This window comes from Brachyistius frenatus, unplaced genomic scaffold (genome assembly GCF_029030835.1).
Source record: "Brachyistius frenatus isolate BFR_SWC_R1_liver_20210118 unplaced genomic scaffold, ASM2903083v1 Contig_76, whole genome shotgun sequence".
NCBI lineage: Eukaryota > Metazoa > Chordata > Actinopteri > Embiotocidae > Brachyistius > Brachyistius frenatus.
Genome location: NW_027210675.1, coordinates 1,987,936 through 2,005,543, shown reverse-complemented (window position 1 = coordinate 2,005,543; position 17,608 = coordinate 1,987,936). Strand labels below are relative to the sequence as shown.

Genomic DNA, 17,608 nt, shown 5'->3' with positions numbered 1-17,608 from the left:
CTTCAGGCACATAAAGTATTCATGTAATAACAGGTAATAACAGTTTCTCCTTATGACGAAAATCTAAGAAAAGTTTTAAAATGAAGATGAGATCCTTCATTATTGCAGTTATTAAATGGACGAGCAACTCAAAGAGGAATAATGATTTAAAGAGGAGAAGAGTGCAACGAGGTAGGACAAATGTAGGCTTTATGATTTTATTTTAACTTTATGGAACACAATTTAAATATACAAACAATGCAGACATGCGCTCGATATAATACCATACAGAAAAAACAAGTTTGTGGATTCATTTCAATTCAATTCAATTTTATTTTATTTTATTTATATAGCGCCAAATCACAACACAGGTTATTTCATGGCACTTAACACATTAAAGTTGTTACAGTTGAACTTTACAACATTATACAGAGAAACCCAACAATTCATCAATTCAACAATTCATCAATTCAACAATTCATCAATTCATCAATTCAACAATTCATCAATTCAACAATTCATCAATTCAACAATTCAACAATTCCCACATAAGCTAGGAGGGAAAACCTCCTCTTTAAGGGAGAAAAACCTCCAACAGAGGGAAGAAAAACTCCCTTTAACAGGAAGAAACCTCCGACAGAACCAGACTCAGAGGTGGGCGGAGCATCTGTTAACAGAACCAGACTTAGAGGTGGGCGGAGCATCTGTTAACAGAACCAGACTTAGAGGTGGCGGAGCATCTGTTAACAGAACCAGACTCAGAGGTGGGCGGAGCATCTGTTAACAGAACCAGGATCAGAGGTGGGCGGAGCCATCTGCCTCGACCGGTTGGGGTGAGAGGAGAGCAGAGAGAGAAAAGGACAGCATAGAGATAGAAGACATGAACTGGTGGTGGGTTGACAATCACAGAGCAGAGACATGCAGCTCCATGACGGGACATCTGCAGAAGAACAGAAACTACACGAGCGAAGGAACTGAATGGAGACAACAGATAATAAGAAGAAACTGTGGGAGAGAAAAACATGAAGTTAATGAGAAGTTATGGTGAGATATGAGTCATAGAGAGTGAAAGAGTGAGAGGAAAGAAGCCCGGTGCATCATGGGAAGTCCCGCAGCAGCCTCGGTCTATGACAGCAGAACTGCAGGATGGTTCAGGTCCACCTGAGCAGCTCAACTATAAACTTTATCAAAAAAAGTAAAGTTTTGAGTGGAACCTTAATGCTAGAGAGGGTTTCTGCTCCTGAACACATCTGGATTCTGAACACATCTGGACCCTGAACACATCTGGACCCTGAACACATCTACAGCAGCACATCTGACAGCATTCTACACACACAAGCCAGAAATTCACAAACACTCGAGTTTTCTATATTTCTAACTATATATGTCCATATCATTACATTTCCATTGTTCATACTCACTTAGAAACTCAAAACAAAGAGATCCTTTATGCACCCATCGGTCTTCTGCCCTCTGCTGCCACTTCAGTGGAACTACCGTTCACTTTCCCATCTTAACGGACTACATGATACAAAATAACTGGCTTTTAATTTGGATGAATAACAGTAATTAAACACATTTTTACAAACTTACAACCAGCCCGTAATGTCTCCGTATTTTCCAAACAATACGTTTCTCCTTGTTGAATTGAAACATAGAAGTTATTATAAACCAGTGATAATTGACCCATTTACCGATACCTGAATGAAGAAATGTTAAGTTTGAATGTTTTCTGTTGCGGATGTCTCCAGTTCATAGCAGGTCGGACAGATTCAGTCTGTCTTGCAATGTTCTTGCTCAGACTGCAGCAGTCGTCCACACTAAAAGGACTCCGGATGTTTCACGGGCAACACTGGTACCCTGAACCTGTGCACCAAGCACACACACCTACATTAAACTGTTCTGCATAAAGGAAGGGAAGCACAACACCCCCCCCCTCCCCTCCTCCCAAACAAACCTCCCTTCATCCTGGAGAGGCTTGCTGACAAACAAAAACAAAAAACAAACGTACTTCTGAAATTGGGAAAAAGAAATACGGCAAATCTTTATTTCACATTGCAACATTTTGTAGAGATAAGCGCTTTGTTTGATCAGTCTGCAGATGTTGGACCCGTTAACATCCTCAACCATCGTTGGCATTCATCAAGAGAAATGAAAGCTACTGCTTTCCAGTAAAAGACCTTTTTCCTAGCAGACATTGTGACTGGTCCTCGAAGGAACAGCTGGTTTATTGAGGAGAGCCGTTTCCACGGAGAGGATCCTGCTTTTAGGCATGTTGGTCCACATTTATGGCTTTCTTCATTGAACTGAGGTTTTTTTTTTTTTTAAATCATTAATACAGCTTTGCTTCCTCAACAATGACAAGTCCAAATGTCTGCAGAGAAAAAAAGTTTACCGCCACAAAACACGTTATAGACACGAGTCCTGAAACAAACAGGGAGCTCGAGTGTCAGACTGGTTTTTCTCTCTCATCAGGTGAAATGTATAGCAGACCTTTCTAACTTTGTTTCAATACATTTTAAAATATTGTCCAGAAACATGGCAGTTCTAGGTTCATCACATTACTAGTGGTCAAAATTAGGTAGATAACTTAAAAAATAAAACCCAAATAAAAAGCAACATTAAATATCTACTGAAAAACATTACTATCTACGCTTAAATCTTTTACTCAAAATAACATTAAAAAAAAAACAAATATTTACATGGTATTCAGTCAGCATAGCATTAAAAAAAAAAATGCTACCTAGTCTAGTGAAGGTATTGCTACTTGCTTATTCATCTTTAGCTGCACAAGCAAAAATAATACTTCTTGGGTTTGCAAACGCACAGGTTACGTATGCCAACACAGCTCTCCATGCCGTCACAGTATGAACTTCATAAAATAGACAGTCAGCTGACCTGGCAAGATAAAGCTTACAAAGATAAAAAACCAAATTCTTGTGGCACTGTTGGGAAATTAACAACTAGTTCGTATTAGAAGACAACTTACAGATCCCAAATAATATTTAAAACAATTTAGAAACCCATCAAAGAAGTTAAGAGCACGAGCGTTCTGTGATGTGGATGGTTGCCACTTTTTCACAATTGATATTTATGGTTAAATCGAGACAAGTTTGACTCATTTTAGCATTGACATCCCAATCAATTCCACCCGCCGCCTCCAGAGGGCGCAGAGGAGGAGAGCTGCCCAGTGAGGGAACCTGAGGTGGCAGCCAAATTAAATACACTTTGGAATTAATCCTGTCAAAAGAATGCCTCAATGCATTAGTGAAGTTTCCTTAAAACCTCTAAAATCACTTTACACTCTCAAGTCAAAACTAGATATCTTTATAAAATTATTAACAACAAAATCATTAAGACAAAACTTTTCTAATTCGGCCTTGTGCCAAAGTCCCGGCTCCTGAGAAATAACACGAGTCCTAGTTCTACTGTACAGCTCATCAGAAAGGGAGCATACTTCCCATCCTTCACAATATACACAAGCAGTAGAATTAGAATAGGAAGGCGTACTTACAAAAATTATTCATATAGCCAAGCTGATATTAGAACATTTTGAATATGAGCGCAAAGAATAAAATGTACCAAAAAGCTGTGTTACTCTCGAAGTATAAAAACAAATGTGTATATACAAAATATACATCCTGACAAGACATTCCTCGCAGAGGCAGGTTCTTTTGTTTATTCCCCCACATTTTGTAAACTTTAAGTTTATATTTAAAAATATTTTGTATTCAAAAAGGCAATTCTTCAAACAGTCCACAGTAGCGATGAGTCTTTTTATTTTCCTTCCAAGATATAATTCAAATGCTCCTTCAGTCCGGAATCAAGATCAAAAAAATAATAATCTTGCTTTAAAAATGATCGTAAAGTCCAATGAGTGAGTGGATGTGTTGGTTGGTGAGATGGGGTTGAGAACGAGGCCTCCGCTGCCGAGCGTCCGGCGCCGGTTCCTCAGTAGACGCGGGGAACGATCCGGTAGCGGACAGTTCTGCAGTACTCGTCCCACGCCGAACCGTACTTCCTCCGGCACTCGCTCATGTCACGCGAGTCTCGGTGCACCAGCAGGATGCCGAAGTAGATCATGTAGTACCACGGCAGGAGGTGGCTGAAGCCTGCGCACGGTGAAAGGAAAAGAAACGTAACTCCACCTCAATCTACCCACCAGCTGCCGAGAGGACGTTTCATCCGGAAACGAGCACGTCCTCCTTCATTTACACATCCGGCACCCTCGTTCTTAATTATTGCAAACTCACCACAGGGCAAAGACCAGGCCAGCGCCATGAGGAGGTCTCCCAGGTAGTTGGGGTGGCGGACGACGCCCCACCAGCCAGACACCAGCAGGTTTTTCCCCGTAGCTGTCGGGATGCTTTTCAAATCTGGACACCAGAAGACGGAACAGACGTCAACAGAGACGAAAAGGGACAAAGACAGAACTTTAAAACCAAGTCGGGACGTTTGATGAAGGCAGGTTTTCCTGCAGTAATTATTAGAATAACAGAGCTGAACATAATAGAAACAGTAAGCTGCCAGGTTTCTGTAGATGCTCAGTGATCCAAAGGCTGCTTTCGCCATCAGGCGATGCGAGATGTGAAAACTATTCATGGCATTATTTTATCCTCACTTCTCTTTCAGTGCCTGAAACATTTGCACTGCACGGTACGCGTCAATCTGAGTCATAAACCTGGCGGAGAACTTACGGGACAATTTGGGGTCTGATGGATTTCTCCTGAAGGCGTTCTTCTCAGAGTTGGATTTCCTGAAGATGTAGAAGCCAACCACTGAAATAGATCAAAACAGAGATGAAACTTTAACACCAACCCATTAACTTTAGAGATTGGGGAAATAAGGTGACTATTTAAGTGTTGACTTTATCTCTTTGGGGAATAAATACCAACATCTGAGTAGTTAGAATATTTGAATAATCATAAAAAAATAGATTAACATATGTGACCATCATTCTTTTTTCCCCATTTTTACCAGCACCTGGTTGTAATGTGTTAGTTGCGTCAGGAGGTGGCAGTAATGCACCTAAAAGCTGTCTGCCAGCTGCCATTAAAAGGACATAAGAAGAAGAACGCGGTGTTGCCAGGCTGCTGAGAACAGGAACAACATGCAAACACGACTGCATTGGTTAAAAAAAAAAAAAAAGTTCCGTGTGGAACTCTTTCAAAAAACAAATGAAGATGAGGTGCAGAGCAATCTGAGATGAACCTAGCAGATCATCAGTGGACCACAGCTCTGCAGTCGTTGGGACAGTGAAGCACTGAGCAACGGCCCGTCCACTGATTCTCTGTGTAGAAATAAAACGGGAACACAAGATTGATTTTCCAATACTGCTTTTCTTTGAACCCGTCCATACTGTTGTGCATGAAGTCACCGGGCAACAAGAGCTACTGACAAATCAGCCACAATACAGCGGTCAAATAATTCCAAGAAGTTGAGTTGAGAGGGATGCGGTGCTTCCACTTACATTTGAGCAGGACGATGGCGGCGACAGCTGGGAGGCTCAGGGGATTGGGCTGGCTGACCAGGTAATAGGCCTGGAGGGTGTAAGTAAAAGGAACCCAAACCAGGTCGCCAAACGCCAGCATGAAGCCAAATCCATCATGCATCAAGTCCATAGTGGTCAGGATGGCCTCCTGGGAGAGACACGTTCAGTTATCACTCTCTGGTCTGATCGACAGGTACACAGACAGGTTTACCATCGAGTTACTTTATATCTTTTATCAAATCCCCTCTGAGTAATATCAAAAATAATAATTCCAGGTGATATCCCACTTCTGTCTTGAGCGTACCTCATTCCAGAGTCCGTCCACCACGTAGAGCAGCTGGAAGACGTTCACAAGGATCATGGCATACGATGGGGCTTCCAGACCCTGCTGCTGCATCTCAGCCAGAGCCATCGCAAAGTTGATCAAACACTGAACAATGACACAGAAAATACTCATTTATTAGGAATATCTCTTCATTTTATAGAATGCAGTAGAGCCATTTGTGGAGATTCCTGCAAACTATCATTGTCAGTTTCAAAAAGATAAGGCTGCACCAAACCACGTGGAAAGCTTGGTCATGTGTAAGAGAGGTTGCAGGTAAAGTGGGATTAATCCATCCATGCCTGAGGACATCATCTAAGAGGAAAGGTTGTATTAGCCCCATGGCTACAAGCAAACGCACTTTGTTTACATCAAATGACTGAAGGTAAAAATAAATAAATAAATAAAAAAAAAAATATATATATATATAAAAAAAAAAAATCAACTCCACGTATGGCCACCAGGGGGTGCAAAGTGTGTAGAAACTTACAGGTACCTCAGACACAGATCACAACTACTTACTGAGATAAACGGGTCCATTTGAATCAAGACAGAGGGCCTTCAGTTTGACTTGGAGTCAAAAAGGTCAGGTTTACTTATAATAACAATGATAATGATAAGAAGAAGAACGACATCATCTGGCATTAAGTGCTCCCTAAATGTATTTTTGAAATAAAGGCTTGCTTCAGGTTCCCATGACAACTCACCCAGCCAATCAGTCCAGGGCGCATTTCACAGAAGAATTTCAGATCAAATTCTTTGATTCGGGGATTAAGCTCACGTCCTTTGAAAAAATCATAGACCATATTGCCTGGAGAGCCAGATGGAGAGAACAGCTTTCAGAAAGCTAAAGACAACCGGCAAAACCAACAATCTACTTTAGGAGATGCAGCAGAACGTATGTGACCAGCGAGTCAGTGAATCTTGAAGCTTTCTTCTCACCCGAGTTTCCCCCGAGCGCTCGCTGCTCCGCTGCAGCGCGGCGAGAGCGGACGTACAGGTAGACGCTGAGCAGGACGGACACCAGCAGGGAGGCTGTGGCAAGCTGCAAGAAATGGCTGTGGACGTAGGTGAAGTCAACGCCATGGTACACTGCTGCTGCCACGGCAACAGCACTCACCACAACGGCAAAGAAACCTGGTAGAGACAGAAGAGATATGGAATAAAGAAAAAAAAAAAAAAAAACAACAACGTTTAATTCAACCAGAACTACACAATATATATGTTTTAGGTTCCAGCAACGTGTTTGTCCCTTCGTGAAACCAATGGCTGAACAGCATCCGAGCAAATGAACAGATTAAATGAATAAATTCATGAGGCTACAGTTATTACAAAGTGACTAAAACACAACGGGACTGTGGTAGCGTTGGCTGGTAGTTTCCCAGTGGGAGTGGGTGTCTGAGTGTTTGCTTCACAGCCTCACCATTGGTTCTGTACTTCAGCCTTTCCCCAGACCTCAGCGGCATGCCCTCACTCAGCTGGAGAAACACAGGACACATGGATCAACACCGGACCACCCACACACTGACCCGTCAAACATCGGGGTTCTATCTACATTTCAAGGAAGTGGTCTTTAGTCCCTCCAGGAAATCACCACCACAACCAATTATGCAAATTCAACCAATCTCTGACATTTTTGTGGCAGCTTTAAATTTAGTAAAATTGCTGTGATTTTTCAATAGAAGCTCTTCTGAAGACATTATGACACAAAGTAAGCCTTTCTAGTTAAACATGGCTTCATCAACTAAAATAAATCCTCATTTACAATCGGCAAACAAAAACAAGGGTAAATCTGACAGGGTTTATGACCATTGGAATTTTATCAATTTATGGAGGCCAACAATCATTTCATTTACCCGAGTCAGCTGGATCCTACTGTGTTTAATTACAGGAGTTTCACCAACATTAGTTGTATTTTCCTTTTCTTTTTGTGAATTAATACTATTAAAAAAAAAAAAAAAAGCACTACTTTTACCGTGTATTCAGTAGACTGTTAAAGCTTAATCACTTTTACCATTCAGGAATGTTTTGTAATTTACAGCACATAGTTCTTTAAGTTCAGAAACAAACAAAAAAAAGATGAGGCCTAACAGGTAATTGTTGAAATAGCATTTTTTTCTTCAACTTGCAATACTCAAGGATTTATAAAATTGCAACAGTCCCCAAAAAAGTTTTATATTTGTATATACAATTCATCATTTAGGGGAACAAAGGGCACCCTCAGTGAGAGTAAGATATGGAGAGGCAGAAATGGCTGATGATTCCTTCTTCCCGTCAAGCATCTCATTCAGTGTTACTCCTGACCAACCGACTGCCAGGCCAAACAGTCATGTGGATCCTTAAAGCAGTGGCCACCGAGACAGACAGCCACGGCCTCATTACACTGCTCCTACTGATATTAGACACTAGTGTAGAAGAAGTCAGGAAATCAGACTGCATTTGTACATAGCTGTACACACTTCTCATGTTCTGTAACTCATACATTTGAGCACAGATTTCACATCTTCTCACTCACCTTTCCGACAGGCAAGCTGTAGAGCAGGGCCTGGAATAAGATCCATAGGATGACAACGCCAAGAGCCTGGGCATCCCAGAAGGCCTGGAGCGGAGGCAGAGGTGGGGGGAAGTTGGCCAGGCTGGGGTCGTCCAGGTTGCCTTGGAGCACCACGAAGAGAACCCAGGCTGGCAGGAAGAGCAGCCAGAAGTAGGCTCCTGGAGGCAGCAACACAAACCGGGGGAACAACGTCATCACCTCCCTCCGGTCAAACACATCAAACAAGCAGTTCAACAGCTGGTGCACTCCTCAGCATTCAAAGTAGTCACACAGCTGACCGTAGATGATAACAGTCCCAAATGATGTGAAACAGGATGGCTTTCAGTCAGACCCCCCCCCCCCCCCAATGAAACCACAGAAATGAACTTCAATACCAGTGCGTTATATTTTATATCTAAATTGAACTATGTGGTAACCTACCCATCTTCCCTCCAAAGTCCAGCTGGGTGGAGAGAGTAGCCTCCTCCTCCTCCACCACCGGTTCAGGTTTGGCCTCCTCTACTTTGGAGTCTCCACCGTCCTTCCTGCGGCGGAGATTATAGCGGCCTTGGCTCTTTTCGGGCTCCTCTATGTTAGCGTCAGAGGTCTAAAGGAAGATTAAGGACTTTTTTTTTCAAAATTATTAAAACATACATATCAACCACACACACATTTATGTGTCAGCTGTACCGTACAGTACATGGACTGCACGTGTATGAGAAACATCAGCCAATATATGCAAATAGCATCCAAAAAAACTTAAATTGCAAACGATCGCCACATTAATAAATTGCTAGACGTTAGGTATATAGCAGTTATGAAAACTGTTAGTTTACTCAGTAAACAGGTTCTTTAATCACTTTTAATCTCTTCATGAAGTGACCTCATGGCTTTTCCTTCTATGTTAACTAAAAACAAGCCTAAGCTCTCATTAAGCTCTTTGTTTTCCTACAGAAAGCTTCTTACAGCAGGTATAGCTATCTAGGATTAATATGAGGAGCACATAAGCAAATAATCCAACAATGACATTTACAAACTTGCTGCACTCACATCTGCAATTGTAGACGGATAAATTCAACTGCAGTTATCACAAACTGGAGTCAGTAGATTTTTAACTCCTTTAAGAAGCAAAGGTGCACTTGTGTATTCACAGGACGCTGCAAACATGTCTGAAATGTTTCTACCGGAGAGTCGAGGCAGCACATGCTGGCCACCATGTGACTGAATGAAGCACCATCTTGTGAGGGAGGCTCTCAGTGGACCCCCCCAACCACCACCAGCACCAACATGCAGCATCAGGACATTCCTGCAGCTCCAACTTACCTCACAGCCCTTTAGACAGCCAGCAGCCCACAACAACACTTCTTTGTGGTTTGTAAAACTCATTATGGTGGTAGATAAATCAAATGTAAATAAAAAAAACGTGCACTGTAAAATAGCTGGGCAATGCCAGGGTCAAATAGAATTTGTTTTTAGGACATGTGAAAAGTTCTCTACATAGATGAACAGTGTTTTTTTTTAATTACAAAACAAAACTCACCTCTTTTACTTTGCCAGCCGTGTTATTCTCCTCTTTCTTTTCATGCTTGTCGTTGCTGTTGTTCTCAGCTGTCTTTGTCTGTTGCTGTTCATCAAACAATGCCGGGAGAACGATGGAGATGAGACAAAAACAGGAAAAAGCAACGTGAGGAGTGGACGGAGGGAACGTGACGGTGTTTTGGTCAAAATCCAGAGTGACGGACACAAACGGACACGTTTCCCCACGAGCTCCTGATGATTTGGGACATTTGACGACGAACTTTATCTTGGAAGACAATTTCACACCTTTTTATAATCGGTTCATGATAACTTTAGTTATATGTATCAGACAAACACTTGCCATCTCAACTATGTATGGCCATTTCTAGATAAATTATAATTCCATATTCACTGCAAGTGCGTAGCAGTAATGTGTTCTTCTTCCTTCATCGTTTAATGGCAGTTGGCAGTTCCTACCAGACATCAGTAAAAACCATGGAAAATATATTCTTACAAGATGATGATAGTTGCATAAAGATTTCAAATCCATGCATTTCATGTTACGATGCACAGGATCTTGTATGCTCACAAATCAATACTGCAATTTAAACAAGTCACGTTCTGATGAATTATAATTCCCTGCCATGGATCATGGATCTGACTGGAGCAAGTTAGATACCAGGAGAACAGCATGTGTTGGAGAACTGATATTAATCTAGTGTTCCCTGTTTGTGGCGAGAGGATGTGAACTTCAAGGAGCAAACAACCCCAATGAAACCAGGACCATCGGCGTGAGCCTCGGACCCCCTGCGCTGCTGTATGACTGCTGTTACCGAGGCAGGTGTTCACGTACCAGTGGGCTGAGCCGGACTTCCAAAGTGTCCTTCAGCTTTGAATCTCTGCGGGAGGACGGCGTGCTCTCCGTTATGGATGCGGCCGCTGTCGCGGCCGCGGTGCGAGAGGACGAGCGGCGAGTCGTCCTGGCAGGAGAACGTGATCGGCTGCGACGGCGGCCCGGAGAGCGCGAGCGAGAACGGGAGCGCGAGCGGGTCTGGAAACCAGTCGCACTCTGAGAGAAAACAGGGAAACAAATCAAAACCATTAGGAACAGCCTTTCTACGACATATCGAAGAACTAGCCGAGATATTAAAAATGTCTATTAATGTGTATTGAAATGTATATTTGCATATCACAGGAACCGTTATACAGTCGGGTCATGAAAAGTAGTTTGCAGTGTATTTGGAAGATTTTTTTTTAATTAATAAGTCAAGAACCACAATCTAAATTTCAAAGAGTAATATCTAACAGTTTCAGCAGCAGTTTCCCTGAACACGGGCTTCATCCTGGACATGAGTCAGGTGACAATGACAGGAAAACTATTTTGGATTCTTTTTTAACTTTGTAAACCACCTGAAAAACAGCTAAAACAATACCTATCAAATTGCAATGACTCTATCACATAACTGATCCATGTGTTTAAGCTTTAGTTACATGTAAACTCCCTATGGTTGGAACCTCCACTCACAGCTGTCCTCCTACAGATCTCACCCAGACACCAAACACTGGACTGGAACTGTAGAGGACAGCTTCAAGCACACTTGGTGTGAATCACTGAGTCCGGTACGGTGAGTCCGGTTCTACCTTGATGTCCTGCTCCTTGAGCTCGAGCTCTGTGCCGTCCTTGTAGATGACCGTGTAGAGCTGACTCCTGGTGTTAAAGTCCAGCACCTTGACCTCATAGTACAGGCTGCTGCCCGGCCAGCGGCCCATCACCGTCTCCCCGTTCTGGTACTTCACAGTTGGCATCCTCATCGACCTGAGGAAAGTATGAAGAGGACAGACATGAGATACAGGAGAGCAAAGACAAGGATAGGATGGGAAACACAAAACACTTAGAAGTGAAACGTGCCCTCCCCCATCCCGTCAGTCATGTGATATTTTCCACTTTAATCACAACACTGTGGGCTGCATGCCAGATTTAAAGTAGATTTGGAATCATATTTATTTATCAATGCAGTGCAAACATGATTTTGCATTGGGAAGTGTGGTAAAGACGCAGATTGGGAAACAATGCTGGTCATGTCTTTGCTACCCTTCGTCTCCGTCAACCACTGAAGCGCAGCAGGAGCTCCAAGGGGAGCCCCAAGGGGAGCCTGTTCGACAACGATGGGGCATCTAACATTTCAACGGTTTCATTGTCACTCTTACATATTTCTATTTTCTGTCTTTACATACAGTTAACTACAGCTGGACAATTACACAGTGTTGAGTGGTACTTTATCAAATACTGACACCAGTCATATTTTCATTGTCAGATGGTTTTGTTGCTTTAATAAAGTAAAATAGTAGCTTTAAAAATAAAAAAAATTGTATCGCAAACTTGAATAATCTTAGAAACAATCAATTTGCCAAGTAATGCAACCAAATAGCAGTAACACAATTGATCATGTGATTGTACTCAGCAGAAAGGATCTGAGGCAGAGGAGAAAAATCAAACCACCACTATTATTACAACCAGAGCAGATATAGGCATTTACTCTTCACAACAAGTAACTGGAACTATATTTAACCCGAGGTTAACATGTCACATGACATCCGCACTCCAGACCAAAACCCCAGGGGTGAACAATGAGGGTAAAAAAGAAATTCAACTATATCTGCACTTCCAATTTAACTTTTTTAGCTGGAGTGTGAAAGTGACTTGGAAGATAGGTGGTGCAGAAGGATGAGGTCATCCTCATTTAAAACCACACTTTAAAAGGTGCTTTTGTCAGCCTGCTAGTCTCCCGTCAGAGATTCTTCAGCAGGACCCATTTCACAACTGTTATAATGAAGTAATATTATCCTGAAGGTGTGACAATAACACAAAACAGCATCCCATTACTTTTAAGTGATTTGCTTCGGATGCAACAAAATGATCACTTTAGAGGGGTGAAAACTTACAGCGGTGCGGGACACAAAGAGGTGGGTGGCGAGGTCAGCAGTATGGAGCAGTGTCGAGAAAAGCAGCACACTACTGCAGAACTGCTGACAGGTCTGTCCCTGCGAGGTTTACCCAAAGCTGCCTGAAAGAGTTGTTCCATTCAAGGCACAGCCAGCCAGCCAAGGACTTTACAGAGCTGGTCAACTCCAGCAGCCCACTGATCACAACCATCAAACTTAAATGGGCTTATACAATAAAATGGACGGACACGCACCGACTTTCATGGACAAACAAGGATCTTTCTGCCATCCTACAGAAACAGAACTTGATGCTCTAATAATTTGCAACTGTCCAGGTTGCATCACAGACATATTTGTGTTGCACAACTCAACTAAAAGAGAGAAATATGATGCTTGAGAGCCCTTATTCATCTCACCTGGACACTGCCCATTTACAACACATAATATGCTCATATGTAAAACAAAATGCTTGATTAGTCAGACTTTAATACAAATATGAAGTTGCAGTAAGGAAGTAAACACTGACTAAAGGTGTTTATATTAGGATAGAAAGGTTTGGCTGAAAGAAAAAAAAAAGAAAAAAAAAAGAAAAAACACATTTCAGTCTTTATCTGTAGTTTTGTGCTGATGGCAACTTCAGCCATAAACCTTAAGGACCTTCAACCAGCCTACTAATTAAAATGCCAGTGATCAGAGCCCTGCTTATATAGCAGGTAAACAGTCGTTGTTCAGGTTGTGCTTTGACCCTTAAAGCACCAGGGAGTGATTAAGCATCACATTTCTATTAAAAAAACAAACAATGTCAGGCTTTACAACTACAAAATAAACACCGATTACCAAGCAAAGGCTCCAAAACCTCAGTCACATGGATTATTACAATCCAGCAAGGAGATTCAAAAACCTCAGCCAGCCTCTCCTCCACTGGCAACTGGGAATTTATCTAAAAACACAAAAAGCCACAACATGTGCTGAAAGAACACGTCATGATGACACACACACACACACACAGTTAACTCTTATTTTTCCATACTTCTTTTTTCGTCTGCATACTTTATAGCTATTAAATAATGTAAAGTAAACCCAAACAACAGACCTCGGTGCCGTTTCATCCAGGATTTAACAAAAGGGCGAATAACTATCATTCATTAAAAACGTTTATTTTTTTTAATTTTTTTTCGTGCCTTGTTTGTGTTCATACGTGTTAAAGGTGGAGAAGACATGTTTCACCGCTGGGTTTCTTAATGCCGCAAGTCAGCTGTAACATCCAGGAACTGTTGACGCGTATCGCGCAATCTTAGTCAGCTTTAAAAAAAAAAAAAAAAGAAAAAAAAAGAAAAGAAAAGAAAAAGGGCTGCGGCTCCAACCGACCGGCGGAAAGGAGGGAAAACGTCACGATTCAAACTCCGGAGCGAAGAAACCATCCGGCGAGAAGTTTTGACGAGTTCAGTCCACGGTGGAAGACGTGTCGGTGGACGAGCTCGTGTCCGCCTTACAGTCCTATTTAAATAATAATAATAATTAAAAAAAAAAAAAAAAAAGCGCGTTTGTTTGAGCAGGCGCCGTCTAATCTCTGAACGTCGTTAATCTGAACGTTGGTGAACAACATGGTTAACGTCACGATGAGCCGGGGGGAAAAAAAAAACTTAACACAACAAGTTAAGGGCAAAGTGTAAACTATAAGGGGGGAAGGTCGCCACACGTGTAACTTCACACGTCCGACGTAATTTGTTTTCTAGCCAGGAGTCATACGTTTAACTTCCCAGAGATTAGTCGCATCCTTCACGTCCGTTACGTACTGTTAGCTTCGGCTAACCCCCTCCGGTTCCTCCAACAAAGACAAGACGTATAAAGCGATTTTCTGTTTCGCACCACAAACACAAGCGGCCGGGTAAATGCACTCACCTTTCCGCTGCGCGAATAATTCCGGCGGGTAAAACTGAACAAATATCCCTGACAAGAAGAGAAACGTATTAATTTATCTTAATGTTTTAAAACGAACTTTCCTAACGTTTGACGTAGAGCTCGATCTCCCTCCCTCTCAGGGCGAAACCCACCAGCGACTGGGAAGGCGCGAAGGCTTCCGATTGGTCGGCCGGGCGTTCATTTCAAACGGTTCTGCGATCTCATTGGCTCGTTGTGGATTTTAACTGCGACGGGATTGGTCGAGAGGGAGTCACGACTGTTCTGTTTACTGGTGTCAGATTACCGCCAGACGAAATGGTCGAATCGGCCCGCATCGATCCGCAGTCACAACCGCGTTAGAAACACGTTTTGCCTCACAAACCGCCTTGAACGTCTCAAATATATAATGTAATGTCATTTATATTGAAATGAGCATCATGACGTAACAAAAACAGAGAAAGTACGATTATTAATTGTATTGATAGTATTACAAAAATATATATATATTTCCTACAAATATAATGCTACTTGTAACTTTTAGGTAAAACGGTTTCTTTTATAATGTGTAGTAAAAACGTGCTCTATATGTTCATGTTTATGATGGCACTGAACTACAGACTTATTCTGTGGTCATTTCACATGAAATTGGTTGAGTGATGAACACTATAGGTGTTTCACAGAGTTCAAATGTAAAGCTGAGTTGATCAAACTAGACTCATTATCAAATTTACACTTAAACAATTTGCATCATTATATTGTATAGTGAGCAATCTGTCTTTATAGGCCTTTCTTTCTAGTATGTCTATCAAAGAGGGGCCCTAAAATCTCAAATTCTTGTTTTTATTATTAGAATTATTATTTTTTTCTCCCTTATTCTCTTGAATACAACCAAACCAGCTGACAACACAGGGCTGTGCACTTATGAATGTGGAAATCATGATAATTTTTATTTGGGCCTCCCTACAAGGAAGCATTTGAGACCCTTTAAAACACTTATATTTAAAGTGAGCTTCTCTTATTTGCTTTAATCTCTGCCTGTGTAAAGGTCATTTATAAGCTTTATTCTATTGATTATTAGATATGGTAGTGTTACATTTCTGTGGAAAAAAAAAAAGATCATAAAGACACAATAAGAGGAAGAAGGCTGGATTTGAAAATTCAAACTCCCCAATCAAATTACAGCATTAATGTTTCCTCTGCAGCTCGCTGAGTTTTCCTGTCTCTGTGCAGCTTTCTCTGCAGCACAGCCAGTTTGTGGCAAACTAAACCTCAGCTGAACTGCAGATGCACTGCTGGAGCTCCATGCTCCTCCCACAGGAAGTGTTGCTGTGTGCTTTGAAGCTGAAGCCTTACAGAAACCTTTTTTTTTTTTTTTTAATACAGTGAGGCAAGTTTCTTTTCATCTTCAACACAGGGTTAATTCTGCCCAAATACTGTGTTGTATGAGGGAATCGCTTTCTGTTTTATTTTGATACAATAAAAGATTTTCTTTTGTAAAATACCATATTTACAAATCTAAATGTAGAAGTTGAAAGCCTTTATATTACATTTTATCGTGACTCAAATCAGTATAGGCTACACAGTCTAAAGGCTTGAAATATGCATTATTTAAGGACATAAGGACATGCAGTGCGTCTTTATAAACTAAATATACATCACAGAAATACTCCTAACCCTTTTCTTCTTCTGTCCACCTTTTCCTCTTGTTTTTTTTTTCACAGCCCTCCCTTTGGTACCCGTTTGTTCATGCCATCCATCAGCAGCTCCAGTCAGGCAGTCTTTGTACCTGAGCACACTCAAAGTGCAAACCCCCACCAGGTTCCTCCAGGTTGACCTCCCGTCCTCCATCCTGTGAGCCAGCAGCAGTGCAGCAGCAGCAGCAGTTGGTCTCGGCTCACTGACGACAGCAGCACGTGAGTCAAAGTGAGTCAAGGTCTGCAGAAACACGCATCAAGCAAGCTAAAAAAAAAAAAAAAAAAAAAAGGATTGTCGTGCTCTTACTTTCAGTAAGTGAACCTCTTCCTGTTCTTCTCCGCTGAGTGACAACGTGAAGCTGCTGAGCGGGTGGACATGTTGTCCTGTTAGTGGGCGGTGAGACTGAGGCCTCGGGTGACTACAGATGTGGATGCAGAGTTGAATTCATAAGCAATGAAACAATTCAATTAAGTATGCTCAGGTTTTTTCTGCCACAGCATTACCCGAGTTTATAGTGGTAATATATAGACATAATTATGGAGGTGATGAGATTAAATGTTATCTTACAAGTCTGAAAAACAAGACGACTCCAGCTGAAAAGGCTTTTTAAAGGACCAAAGCAGTGATCATCATTTCAAAAGAAACAACTTCTAGTCTTGTATTGCAATTTTTATTCAATTTGCTCAGACAAAACAATATGTTAGCATGTAAGAAAAGACTAATTAACAGAGAACAGTATGGTACAATGCAGATGATAAAAGAAAAAGTCTGGAAACCCATCCATAAAACTTACTTCAGCAAAAGTCATCACTTAAATTGTTCCTACGAATTCACAACGTTAGTTCCCTCAGCAGACAAAGAGAAATGTTTCCATCGTTAACACGGAGTTGAGCTCGCTGAGGATACAACAGGTTGGTTTTTGTAAAGAAACACAAACACTAAAATGGTGTGAGGGAACTTGGAGCACTGGAGCCTCATCTGGACCTCCTCACAGGGAAAATTCTCCAGACTGAAGATCCTCTTTCAACCCTTGTAGGCCTCGTGTCAAAGTTTGATTGTACTGCTGAGCTGTAAGAGAATCAACTGAAGGAAACAAATGACATTGATGTTAAAAAAAACAAAAAGAAAGATCTTGTGGCAGAGATGTTTTGTTGGTGTCAGACGCTACCTATTGTAGGTCACTGAACTCTCCTTCACAGTGACCGTGATGGAAAAAAAAAAGACA

At 41.6% G+C, this 17,608-nt stretch overlaps 1 protein-coding gene across 2 annotated transcripts; it reads right to left on the bottom strand.

Moving 5' to 3' along the window:
* Positions 1-1,998: 1,998 nt before the first annotated feature.
* lbr (lamin B receptor) lies at positions 1,999-16,531 on the bottom strand. Of its 2 annotated transcripts, none has more exons than XM_069708570.1 (14): positions 16,363-16,531; positions 11,485-11,659; positions 10,697-10,912; positions 9,866-9,949; positions 8,767-8,932; positions 8,308-8,504; positions 7,216-7,270; positions 6,735-6,929; positions 6,500-6,603; positions 5,775-5,900; positions 5,450-5,618; positions 4,677-4,757; positions 4,233-4,355; positions 1,999-4,091 (listed from the first exon to the last, which is right to left on the bottom strand). In XM_069708570.1, exons 2-14 carry the CDS (start codon positions 11,653-11,655, stop codon positions 3,931-3,933), a joined length of 1,848 nt encoding a protein of 615 aa, XP_069564671.1. In that variant the 5' UTR covers positions 11,656-11,659; positions 16,363-16,531; the 3' UTR covers positions 1,999-3,930. The 2 variants fall into 2 exon arrangements, with proteins under 2 accessions (XP_069564671.1, XP_069564670.1); XM_069708569.1 differs by lacking the exon at positions 16,363-16,531 and adding an exon at positions 14,689-14,813.
* Between the last annotated feature and the right edge of the window lie 1,077 nt (positions 16,532-17,608).